The sequence below is a fragment of the Panthera leo genome, chromosome E1 (assembly GCF_018350215.1).
Source record: "Panthera leo isolate Ple1 chromosome E1, P.leo_Ple1_pat1.1, whole genome shotgun sequence".
Lineage (NCBI taxonomy): Eukaryota > Metazoa > Chordata > Mammalia > Carnivora > Felidae > Panthera > Panthera leo.
The window spans coordinates 18,736,027-18,749,431 of NC_056692.1; the positions used below are offsets into that span (position 1 = coordinate 18,736,027).

At 52.9% G+C, this 13,405-nt stretch overlaps 1 protein-coding gene across 4 annotated transcripts in view; it reads right to left on the reverse strand.

Moving 5' to 3' along the window:
- KSR1 (kinase suppressor of ras 1) overlaps positions 1-13,405 on the reverse strand; it is a 159,688-nt gene that overhangs the window by 63,821 nt on the left and 82,462 nt on the right. For all 4 annotated transcript variants that reach the window (XM_042916262.1, XM_042916261.1, XM_042916260.1 and 1 more), the window contains exon 2: positions 9,604-9,744. In XM_042916262.1, coding sequence (XP_042772196.1) covers positions 9,604-9,744 — 141 coding nt within the window. The remainder of the gene's footprint in view (positions 1-9,603; positions 9,745-13,405) is intronic.

The window sequence follows — 13,405 nt, forward strand, 5'->3', positions numbered from 1 at the left end:
CCCTTCACATCCCAACTCTAGCTCTTGGCTAGGTGACACCGGCACACCAGCCCACCACCCGGGGCCTCTGTCTCCCCATCCCACTGGGCGGTACTGAGACCTCAAATCCTCCGGAGCGGGGCCGCCGGGGCCCACACGCTGGCGCAGATCCCTCCACGCGGCCTGATGAGGGTGTGTGCTGCCTTCAGAGGCAGCTCCCAGCTGCCAAAGAGCAAGGCTGTTGGAACAGTGGGGCCTCTGGCTCCCCCAGGGAGAGGGTGGGGATGACGGGAAGAGGGAACAGGAGGAGAGGCCGGGCAGAAGGGCAGCAGGACTCACAAGGATTAAAGCTCAACCCAGGAGCCAAATACCAGCTCACTTTTCTGGTTTAATCTTCCACAGCCTCCTGCTTCTTACAGCCCACCCGGAGCCCACACGGAGCTATGGCCAACTCCCGGCCAGTGGGAAACCAAGATGGCGGCAGGCGGCAGGTAGCCTCTTCCCCATCCCCAAGAGAAGGCCTGACCGGACTTAATTTTTTTTTTAAGTTTATTTATTTATTCTGAGAGAGACAGCACGAGTGGGGGGAGGGACAGACACACACACACACACACACACACACACACACACACACACACACACTCTCTCTCTCTCTCTCAAGCAAGCTCTGTATTGACAATGCAGCCTAACGCAAGGCTCGAAACCACGGACCATGAGGTCATGGCCTGAGCCGAAATCAAGACTCAGGCGCTTAACCAACCGACCGAGCCACGCAGGCGTCCCGAGAAGGCCTGACTTAAACACAGGAACGGGAGGGTAGTAGAGGAAAGAGAAATTTGCCCAGTGGGGGCCAGAACAAAAACCCCTTACCGAACTCGCCTCCATCTTCGCTTCAGAAAGCGCCACCAGCAAGGGCTCACTCCGGGGACCCTATGGCCCGGGACCCCGGGCCTGCGGTCTTGGCCTCTGCAGCACCCACCGCTCACGGCTGGGACTGATCCCAGCCAGCGCTCGCCACTTCCTTTAACAACTTCCAACGGGGAAATTGCTGCAGAAAAAAAATGGCTCCACGCCAGCAGGCTCTGAAATCATTTCCCCCCAGCTGCAGCCAGAACATGGAGCTGAGATTTTTAACCTGTGGAAGGTTTGGGGGTGAGGGTGGAAATAGCGTGTGGGACTGCAGGTGGCTGGGGAGGAGGAGGGGCCCCCGCCTCTGAACCCATCCGCATGCTGGTCCCCAGGGCCCTGCCTCCATGCGGCGCCCCGAATTCCCACACCAGCACCGACTCACCTTTCACTGTCCTCAGGGTGAACCCAGCCTTCTCACTGGCAGGGGTTTTAATTTCCCTAAAACAATTCTAATGTCCTCTCTCGTCCTCTCTCTCCCTCTCTCTCTCACACACACACTGCAACGATCTCTAGATAAGACCCCAACCCCTACTCGCCACCTGCCAAGACCTCCATGAGCCAACCATTTCCTCAGGAGTCTCCTCCCAGGCCAAGCTCTTTGCAAACACTTCCTGCGAGTCTGCACCAGCTCTCTCAGACCTCAGGGTCTCTGCAGGTACTGTTCCCTCCATCTTGCCCTTCCAGCCAGCCTAGGTCCCGGCTCTCAGGGAAGCCCTCGCTGGTACTGGTCCTTCTCCGAGTTTGCCCGCTTGCCCCCACAGACCCCAGGCTGCCTTCTGTCAGGACTCTAGGTGCCCGCTCTCGGCACGTGTCACGCACCCTGTGAGCTCCTGGGGCCAAAAGGAGTGTCTCCAGCATCTCAGCTGTGAGCACAAGGTCCCGCCAGAGACGGCTCCAGACCTGCAGGCCCAGTACAGCAAGGGCCATTCGTCTCCTTACGTTATTAAAAGTCATCACAATAAAATAAAATTTTAATTTTGGTTTCTTAGTCGCCCTAACCATATTTCGAGTGGTCCATGGCCACGTGTAGTTGGCGGCTACCACGGTGGATAGGGCAGCACAGAATGCTTCTATCAACACAGAAAGTTCTATTGGGACAGCGTCGCTCTAAATGAAGCTCTGATGGTTGGGTTAGCATTCGAAAGTGTCTCCCGAGCTGTCCATCCCCGACATCCGTGGTGCAAGAGTTAGAATCAAAGGCCATGCATGTCAGAAGCACCCACAGCAGGCTCTGGCGCTCAGACTCGGGAAGGGAAGGAGGAGAGCCGAACCCCTCCATCCACCCCAGAAACCGGGAAGTGCAGCCACCACCGAGGCCACTGCCACATCCGTCCCCTCTCTTTGTCCACTATTTCCTGGGAGGGTCAAGATACGCAGAGAACTCAGAAGCCAAAGCGACAAGTGCCACCAGCCAAAGGCCATGCCCAGAGGCCTCGGGGAACAGCTCTGCGAGCACCTTGAAAGTTCAGCAAAGGAAACAGCCAGACTTCATGGTTTAGATCTCTTCTCCAAAAAAACCCAACGAAACATAAAAAGGACAGAGAGAGAGGAGGACCGTGTTATAAAGTCTTCATCTCCAGCCTCCATCCTATGAAGAAGACTTTCGTTCATTCCTCAGTCACTCCCTCTCCTAGCAAATACTTGCCAAGGGTTTCCACAGGCTTTTGACTGGGCACATGGGCCCTTCTGGGCACAAGCTGATGCCTTCTGTGTGTGCCTCTCTGTGCATAGATGGGCACCCCTCAGTTGTTGCTAAGATAGCTTGAAGATATCTTATCTCTTAACTAGTCTAGTGTTAGAGAGGAATGAGATGATTTGTACGACTCACACAGAGATGAGATTAAGACTAAAAAAATACCGTAGGGGCCCATTTTAGCAACCGTAAAAAATAAAAAGGAAACAAATTTGTATGTAAATGGGAACAATGTGCTACCCTGGACTGGATCCTAGAACTGGAAGGAGACACTAATGGAAAGACGGGTGAAAAATCCAAAGAGAGTCTGGCATTCGGTTAGCAGTAACGTACCAACGTTGTTTTCTTGGTTTCGACAAATGTACCGTGGTAACGTAGGATGTTAATGATGGGGCAGACTGGGTGAGGGCCACAGACGGAAACTCTGTGCAACCTCTACAAATCTAGAACTATTCCCAAATAAAACGTTTATTTAAGAAAATAAGCTGGCACAAACACAGACCCTCAGATCAATGGAACAGAATAGAGAACCCAGAAATGGACCCACAAACGTATGGCCAACTACTCTTTGACAAAGCAGGAAAGAATATCCAGTGGAATAAAGACGGTCTCTTCAGCAAGCGGAGACAGCCTCCTTCCCACTCAGCAGGGCCTGGGGTTGCTAATAGAAACGGCCCTTCTTTCTACCCTTCAGAAAACTCTTGGCCTGGGCCTAAGAACCAATCAGAGATGTGAAGGGAAGAAACAGAACAATCGAGAAAAGGGGTCTGGAGAGCTTGGGGAAGACATACTAAAACCCAGCCAATGGTTCCTTGGGATTCTTAAAACCCATGTGGAGAGCTGCCGGCCAGGCACTCTGGGGCAGTCTGGCCCACCCTCCTCTTGCTCCCCATGCGCTCAGGCCCCACTTCCTCCACCCTCCTGGTGAGGATGCCCAGGAGTGGCCTTTGGGACCAGCAGCAGGGGGTGGGGGGGGTGGGGAGGCTGACACTGGGGGCAGGTCCAGCTTCAGTCCCCTGCGCTGCCCTTCTTGGGCCTTGAGCTGACGCCCACTGCCTCTTGATTCAGAAAACCACCTCCAGGGGCCCCTGGGTGGCACAGGCGGTAAGCGGCCAGCTCTTGATTTCAGCTCAGGTCATGATGTCATGGTTCTGGGAGATCAAACCCCACATCAGGCTCCATGCTAGCAACACAGAGTCTGCTTGGGATGCTCTCTCTCCCTCTTTCCCCGCCCCTCCCCCGCCAGCTCTCTTGCTCTTTTTCTCTCTCAAAAACAAATAAATAAACATTAAAAACGAAAAGAAAAGAAACCTGCCTCTCATGAGCCCCTGCTCCTAGCCTTCCATTCACTCCCCCCTTCTCTTCACTCCCCGTATGGCTATCTCGAGCTACCTGTGTGCAAACCTCCAGCCGTCTCCTTGGGTCTGGCTCTCACTCGGGAATAACAGCAGCTAGGAGGAAAGGTGAGGAAGCTGCCTGAATTCTCCCTCCTCCACCCCGGCGAACACCACAGTGCCTCTTAGCACTTGCCCCTCGCACCTGCTTTGGCGAGCAAGAGGCACATCGCTCACGGCGCAGGCCCGTAACCAAGCTAGAGGCCTCGTGGCGAAGGGCTGGTCCGGCTTTTGGAGGCACAACCCCTTAGTGAGTGAAGGGTGCTGGTGTGGTCAGAAGGGCAGTGCCAAAGAGGGCCAAGGATGCCCTGGGGCACTGGCCTGTCCCGGCCTTCCTGAGGGCACTGACTCTCCAGCGTTCCTCCCAGAGGCTGACTCATGGGTAGTTGTGCAGAGCTGGGACGGTGGATCTTTGGGGCTGTGACATCCCAAAGTGGCTTCCCCTGCAGAGCATGAAAAGCCCGACCCTGGAGTAACCTGTGTCACCACCCACTCAGGACCAAACCCTCGACTCCCGGGACATCCACCACGTAACGATGAGATCCACCCTTCCTCCCTCTCGATTGTCACATCAGGCCCAACACTCGGTGGGTTGTCCTGGAGCTTGTATTCCAGTGGGAGACAGCAGACATCCTGTACAACAAATAAGTTAGGGCCACCCCAGAAAGTGGTCAGCGTCCTTGAGAAAAATCAGCCAAGATGCACTGGTACAGAATAAAGGGTAGGAGTGATCTTTCGCTCAGATTATCAGGGAAGACTGCTCAGGGGAGGTGGCAGTGGTCCTGATGCCACAGTGATGTCCACAGGATGAGGCAAGGAGAGAGAGCACTCCAGGGAGAGAAAGAGCGAGTGCAAAGGTCAGACCAGAGGGAGCAAAGAGGAGGGTGAGAGGAGGTCGGAGAGGCCGAAGCATGTGAGGAATCTGCCGTTTATTTGGCCGGAGAGGATGACGGCCTAGACTGCGCCGCTGGTGGTGGGGATGGAGAGAGGAGGATGGGTCTGCAGATCTCGAAGCAGGGCGCACAGGGCTCGCTCAGGGCTTGCCCACATGAGGGCGGCAAGGGAGGACTCAGGGATGTGAGTCCTGGGGCTTAGGTAACTGGGTGGATAAGGCCACCATTCTCTGAGCTGGGCAGCGTGGGAAGAAAACGTGTCTGTGTAACTAGATGGGGGAGAACGAGAGCTCAGCCCGAAACATGCTGGTTTCTGAGCCGCCTCGTGATTTCCAAGTCACGGGAGAGGTCACTGGGCAGCCGGAGACACTCTTGCTCTCTCACCCTGGCCCCTCCATCCCCACGGAGCTCTCCGTTCCGTTCTGACTCTACCCCAGTCCCCCAGGCCAGGTAGCATCCTGGTACCCAAACCACACCTGGCTCTTGGGCTCTCCCGCCTGCCTGAGCGATCCCTACATACAAATGAGCCGGCTCCGGAGCGCCTGGGTGGCTCGGTCGGTTAAGTGTCTAACTTCAGCTCAGGTCATGATCTCACGGTCCGTGAGTTCGAGCCCCGCGTAGGGCTCTGTGCTGACCGCTCAGAGCCTGGAGCCTGTTTCAGATTCTGTGTCTCCCTCTCTCTGACCCTCCCCCGTTCATGCTCTGTCTCGCTCTGTCTCAAAAATAAATAAACGTTAAAAAAAAAATTAAAAGAAAACAAATGAGCCGGCTCCCCGTTTACCACCAGTTCTGATGCATCACTCACGACCCTGTGATTCAAACATCACCCAACTCGGTATCTGTCTGCCACGCCTCCGGGCTGGGCTGGAAGACGCTGTCCTGGCTGCCACCACAGGGTTCTCTGGGGGCCTATGCCCGTGCAGCCAGCCTCCATGGTACTGGCTTCTGCCCTGGGCACGCCTGGCTCCTCTCTCAGACAGACAGACACGGGTGCAACAGGGCGTCCGGTGCACTTCAGAACTGTGCAGATCCGAGGAAAATGCCTTGAGGAGCTAAGCCATCTGCCAGAGGTGGCTCAGGCCCTAGAAAGGCAGTCAGAAGGCACAGGTTGGAACCAGTAGGCCCGGGTCTGAACCTCAGGAGTGTCCCTGTTACCAGCTCTGGATCGTCACAGGGCCCCTCAGCCTCCCTGAACTGTGGTCCTTGTCTGTGAAGTAGGGGTGACACTGGGGAGACGCTGGGCAAGTCACTGCCTCTGTGGGGGGCCTGGCACCCGCCACCACAAGCTACAGACACGGGTGTGAGGAGAAGCCGCTTTCTACCTCTGAGACCGGGGAAGGGGAGGGGTAGAGGTTTGGGGCGGGCTGGGGGACGGGGGCGACTATCCAACTCTTCCTCGTTCCCAAGTCCAGGATTTTAAACACGTCGCCACAGACAGACATTACATGTTCAGATCTCCTTCCAACGTGGCAGGAAGCCGTTACACAGGTGGGTGGGCACAGAGACGTCGCTCATTACACACATGTGCGTGTGCAGGCGTTAATAACACTACTCACAGACGAGCTTCCCTAACCTTCACACAGCAGCTCCTTCCGGCCAGCTTCGTAACCGCTGGTGTGTGCCACAAATAGGAGAGTCGCCAGGGCCAGACCAAGCCAGGAGCATGTGACGTGCTGAGAGCACCCCCTGGGCCCCCCATTCACCCTCACCCCTCCCTTTCCCCCGCCATGGCAGGAAACTTTTATGTTCATATCACTGCCTATCCAGGCATCTCCCCTAGGGAAAGTTCCTAAGTCTACAAATAGGTGCATAAATCCTATTAACCACTAAATTATATGGAACAGCCGATGACTGGAATGAACCACTGTCTGATAAATTGCATCACATACACTCAAACATTATGCAGCTATGTTAAAAAGGGGGGGGAAGGAGGGGCGCCTGGGTGGCTCAGTCGGCTGAGTGTCCGACTTCGGCTCAGGTCACGATCTCACGGTCTGTGAGTTCGAGCCCCGCGTCGGGCTCTGGGCTGATGGCTCAGAGCCTGGAGCCTGCTTCCGATTCTGTGCCTCCCTCTCTCTCTGCCCCTCCCCCGTTCATTCTCTGTCTCTCCCTGTCTCAAAAATAAATAAACGATAAAAAAAAAAAAAAAAAAAAGGGAGGGGGTTACTAAGTACAAACCTATGAAGAAAACAGGCTGGTTAGCATATCAAATGAGAAGAGCAAAACAGAGAACCGTTTATGCAGTATGATTTAAACCAGCGCTGCCCAACAGAAATATAATGCAAGCCACATACTTAAATTTTAATTTTTGAATTGCCACATTTAAAAAAGTGAACATATATGAGATTCATTTCTAAAAAATAATTTTTTTTAACGTTATTTATTTTTTAGAGACACAGAGACAGAATGCGAGCGGGTTAGGGGCAGAGAGAGAGGGAGACACAGAATCCAAAGCAGGCTCCAGGCTCTGAGCTGTCAGCACGATGTGGGGCTCGACCTCACATGAGATAATGACCTGAGCCGAAGTCGGATGCTTAACTGACTGAGCCACCCAGGAGCCCCTCATTGTTTTTTTTAAAGTAGACTTCACACCGGGTGCTGAGTCTAATGCGGGGCTTGAACTCACGGACCTGAGGTAAGAGTCCGACGCTTAACGGACCAAGCCACCCAGGTGCCCCTGAAGTTCATTTTATTTATTTTTTTAAAAAATTTTTTTACACTTATTTATTTTTTGAGAGACATAGAGAGACAGAGCACAAGTTGGGAAGGGGCAGAGAGAGAAGGAGACCCAGAATCTGAAGCAGGCTCCAGGCTCCGAGCTGTCAGCACAGAGCCTAAAGTGGGGCTCGAACTCACAAACCATGAGATCATGACCTGAGCCGAAGTCGGACGCTTAACCAACTGAGCCACCCAGGTGCCCCTGAAGTTCATTTTAATTAACATTTTATTTAGCTTAATAGATCCGAAATAGTGTCATCTCAATATATACTAAATATGAAAAGTTATTGATATTTTACTTTTTTTCTACAAGTCTTCAGAATTCAGTACAACTTTGGATTTCTCTCTTTAAAATTACAGCACACCTCAATATGGATTTGCCATGTTCCAAGTAGATAATGGCCACATTGGCTAGTAACTACCTTACTAGAGAGCACAGGTCTAACCCATTAGAAATTTAAAAAAAAAATTTTTTTTAATGTTTATTCATTTTTGAGAGACAGAGAGTGAACAGGGGAGGGGCAGAAAGAGGGAGGCACAGAATCCGAAGCAGGCTCCAGGATCTGAGCTGTCCGCACAGAGCCCAAAGCGGGGCTCAAACTCACAAACCGTGAGATTATGACCTGAGCTGAAGTCGGATGTTCAACCAACTGAGCCACTCAGGCACCCCTAACCCATTAGAAATTTTAAAAAAGACTTAGGTATTGGGGGGAAAATCTAGAAGGAAGTATCAAAATCTTCATGATTACAGATTTTTGCTGAGTAGTGGAAATAGGTATGTGATTTTTTCCTCCTCTGTTTTCCAAAGTGTCTATATGTAATCAATTCATATTGCTTTTAAAACAAGAGCAAAAGTTGGGCACCTGGGTGTCTCGGTCGAGTGTCCAACTTGGGCTCAAGTAATGATCTCGCAGTTCATGAGTTTGAGCCCCACATTGGGCTCTCTGCTGTCAGCATGGAGCCTGCTTTGGATCCTCTCTCCCCCTCTCTGCCTCTCTCTCTCTCTCAAAAAGTAAATAAACATTAAAAAAAAAATTGGGGCGCCTGGGTGGTTCAGTCGGTTAAGCGGCCGACTTTGGCTCAGGTCATGATCTCGCGGTCCGTGAGTTCGAGCCCCGCGTCGGGCTCTGTGCTGACAGCTCAGAGCCTGGAGCCTGTTTCAGATTCTGTGTCTCCCTCTGTCCCTGACCCTCCCCCGTTCATGCTCTGTCTCTCTCTGTCTCAAAAATAAATAAACGTTGAAAAAAAAAAAAAAAGAATTAAAAGAAATAGCGAAAGTCAACTTTTTAATTTTAGAATCAAAGGGATTTAAAAGACCTGACTGGGTGAATTGCACCTGCCACACACTGATTTATTGATCCCCCACAAGAGCTGTCCTGTACCCCTACGACCTGGCATAGGGTATACTCTTCATGCTCACCTGCTAATTAGTTGGTTGGTGGGTGGGTGGGTGGGTGGGGAGGTTGGAGGGAAGGGAAGAGGGCAGCAAGGAGGGAAAACAGTACCGTACAGCAGATATAAGAGAACACTAAACTCAGACCCTTGTTTCCAAACTCCAAAGCTATCACTTACTGGCTGTACGACTTAAAGCGAGTTACGTAACCATCCTGTGCTTTTAATTTCCTCAAATATAAAAAGGCAGCAACGACAGTAATTCCTTCACGGGGTTTTGCGAGAATTAAGGGAGATTATCCAGACAAAGTATTTACCACGGTGCCTGTCACGCAGCCAATGTTTCCAGACGTGTTGGCTGTTGTCCTTATGGTGAATCAAGGAACGATCCCTGGGGTCAGGCTGTGCAGCTCATACAGCAGTGGCACCCAGGACACATGCCAGAGCCACATTTACCCTGGGTCCCTCCCGCTACTGCTGTCCTCCCAAGTCCCCTTTGTGAGAGGACAGAGCATGGCTTTTCAGTCACAGTCACGGCGGAGCCAGTCCCCGGGTTTGTGTGGGGCCCCTTCGCTTGACAATCCCTCCCCTCACCCGCTGACCCGAGTTCCCGCAACCTGCTTACCTGCACCACCTCCGGCCTCACATTGAAGGTACACAGCCAGTCACTGAAGCGAGGGTAGCTGTTGAGTTCTGAGGTCCTCTCGCCAGGAGCCACACTCAGCTTGCATTGCTGCTGCTTGCAAATGTACCGAACCAGCTTCGCCTGTGGGGAGCCCAGGAAAGAAAAAGCCGGTTCATTCGGGGCTCATGCACGTGGCGGCCCCGTACACGGGAGCTCTGGCAAACACAGCAGTCGGCGGGATTCCCCAGCAGTGAAGGAGGACACGGGAAGGAGGAGGAGAGGAGAGGGGTCTGAGAAGGCCAGCGGGAAACCGGGACGACCACCCATCGGCCCCTCCTCACCCCAAAGCTGGCTGACACTGCCTCACCCTCGGGACTACGCTCCTCAGAGAGCGACGGGCAACGCTGTTCAGAACAGAGAACGGGGTTAAAACAGAAGAAGGGCTTCCTGCCTGGGGAGGGGTGCGGGACTGGTTGGTAACTGAGATAGAGAAGATATGGGGGTTTGGAGAGAACGAGGAACCTTCCACTTAGGATGCTTCCAGCCTAGACTCGCACTGCGCGAGTTGAGATCCGGGGACTCGGGCGCACTTTAGCCCAGTGACCTTGGACAAGTTACTGAACCCCACCCCCAGAAAAAGCCTCCGTTTCCTCCTCCAGGAAACGGGATAATAACAGAACCTCCCTCTCAGGGAGGCTGAGAAGAAATGAGGCGCTCGGTGCGTGACACGCAAGCACACCCAGAGCAGGCCATGCCTTTGGGGACGTGGCCTTACTGGCAAAGGTCCTTGACTCGGGTTCGCCAACGGGCGGAACGTGTGCAAATTTCAGATGCGTTTTCCAGGGGAAGAGGGCCCACGGTTTTCAAAAGCCTCTCAAAAGGCTAAAACTTCAATGAAGTAAGCTTAAATAAGGACGGCCTGGCTGAGGTCGGCCTGGAGCTCTCTCTGACAAACGCTGGGCTCCAACAGGGTAGCCCGCACGGTCCGAGGAATGTAGAGGGGGGCGGGATGGGGGCGGGGAGCAGGTCACAGCCTGGGGCTGATTTAAAAAAAGAAGGGCTAGCTGACTGGAACAGATGGAAATGACTTCACGGCCCCCAAGAAGAGGGACCAGGGAGCTGCCCGGGCTCGGCTGAGATCCAGCGACCCAGGGACCCCATGAGGGCTGCCGTCAGGCTGACGAGACTCCAGCCGCCTCCTCTTGGTGACTTGCAAGCTTTCCTGGAAGGCATGCATCACCTTCAAAGTCCTGTGCAGGAGCCTTGCCATTTGGGGCCACCTCCCAGTTCTACCTCTCTTTGAGGGTTTATGTTGTTAATTCACATTCCTTTCTTCCCCCTCTGTAAGTACCTCAGTGTATTTCTCTAAAGGGTATGCACTGTTTTTGGCAACACAGTCACTATACTAAGAAGTAATACTAATTAATGACAACATTTCAAATATCTAGAAAGGATCCTAAATTCCAAACAGGAGCTCTTGACCATTTTGGGACCACGGGCAGCTCTGGCCTTCTAGGGAGGTAGCCCTGGTCCCTTCCTAAGAATAAAGCTTCAGACAAAGCACTTGGGATTATAAAGGGGATCAGTTAGAACTAAAGACATTTCTCAAAACGTTATTTAGAATGGTGGTAGAGTACTAAAAGCCCTTCTTCATTAAAGCACCAAATGAAAGCTGCCAGTGGATCTCACAACTATGATAGCTTTGAAGCTGCGACGTGTCAACTACTTTTTTAGATATGGCCACAACTGTAACGTGATATGCACACAGCTGTGCTTTTCGCTGGCGACTGAGTCACACGTATTTGCTAAGATGATTGGGCCTTGTTGCCTACATCCAAACTGAGTAACGTATTAAATTTCAGTTAAGGTTAATGAAAATAAAGGCTCCGTGTATTCCCCCTCCAAATTCACAGACGCCCTGAATTCTATGCACAGACCCCAGGTAAAGAATCCTTGTGGTCAGCGGGATGTGGGGCATGAAATGAGACCCATAATGACAAGAAAACCATTGCTTCTCCATCAGCCTCTCTGAAATGTCCCCCCAGCAACTTGTTTGGCCCCAGGCTCACAATCTGCTAGACTCAAGGGCACTGCCCACCCCCTCCCCCCCATGTGACCCTGAGCACCGTGAAGTCCTGCTGTCTTCAGAGGGCTCCACGGCCACCAGGCACAAGTGTTCGGGAGGGAACAGTGAGGCAGGACAAAAACAATGCTACTCGATTTACAGTTTCAATGTTGAGTGAAACCTACAGAGAGGCAAACCCCTGGCCCCTCTGTACCACGTGCCCCTCAGGTACCCAAAGCAGACACTGTTAATCGAACATTCTCTCCAGAGGCCGGCAACCCCAACAAGAAGCACATTTGCTGTCCTATTATGGAGCCTAAGTCCCCTGGGGAACATCTTCAGAGCACGGTTAACAAGAAGGTGTGAGTGCCCCTTTCATCCTGCAGGGTTCAGTAGAGGCACTCACGTGCCCAGCCTCACCCTACAATGATCTATCCCTCCCAGTGTGACCAGAGGCTGATTCCAAAATCAGGGCCCTCTATGTTCCTTCCCAGGCTCATCTCCACTCCGCTCCCTGCCCCCGACCCTGTCCCGCAGGCATACACTCACCTAGGAGGTATTCCTCAAATATTTCTTGTACTTTCCTACCCCTGGGCCTTTGCTCAAACTGCCTGCAGTGGCTAATTGCGCCTCCCTCCCCCAGCACCACGGGGCTGGGCAGACTTCCCAGGCCTAGTTACAAATCCTGTCTCCCCGTCTACACCTCTTACAGCAGGCTGGGCAGACTTCCCAGGCCTAGTTACAATCCTGTCTCCCCGTCTGCACCTCTTACAGCAGCCCCTGATCACGGCAGCTTCATGTTCGAGCTTTGGCCCCAGTTGCCCCCGACACAGGTGAGTTCCCAGGGCAGCAGACAGCACAGGCTTCGGGGTTGAACTGAAATCTGGATTCAAATGCAGGTTTGCCGTTTTAACAGTTATGTGACCTTGGGGAAGTTTGTTCATTTTTCTGAGTTTTGGTTCTCTCATCTATACAGTAGGCATGACGTTATCTAGCCCACGGTCCGTTAGGGGGATTGAACGATAGTACGGAAACCCCCCCAAGGCTACGTAAGTCCCCCTATTATTACATGTCAGGGCAGGGACCGTGTCCGCCTCATTCGTGACTGTCCCCACACACCTATTACTGCACCTGGCACATAACATGTGCTCAAACGGCCTGAAAAAGGAAGGTGGGAAGGAAACCCACAGGCCTCATCCCCGCGTTAGGGCACTTCTTACAGCCGCTTCTTCCGTCCATCCAAGCTGCTCTCCAACCACAGCTTCGAAGAGCTGACCGAAGAGAGGGCCAGACATCAAGTTAACTGTACAGAGTCAAAACCATTCTTTTCCACGGTCGGGCCACAGGCGCTCAGAGCAGCAGCAGGAAGGGCCATCCACCACTGGCATTGGGAACTGAGGACCAGACCCCTGGGAGCCAGTTAAGAACATGTCCACCCTACGTACAACTTTGGCCATCCCAGGTCAACTTCAAGACTGGCCAACCTGGCCTCAGCGATGAGCCAGGGGCTTTCTCGACCTCAGCCCCCAACATATCTGGCCCCTTTCAGCCTCGAGGACCTCTGCCCAGAAGGCTCTTCCCCATGACCCCTGAGCCACAACTCAGCTTAGATACCCTGCCCAACCCCTTCAGCCCTGTTCCTTAGCCCGCTGTCCTTCTCCCCCACCAGATCTCACATCCAAGTTCTGATTCTAACATTTTACTTGTCTGCTTCTTTTCTGAGGCTGTACACTCCAT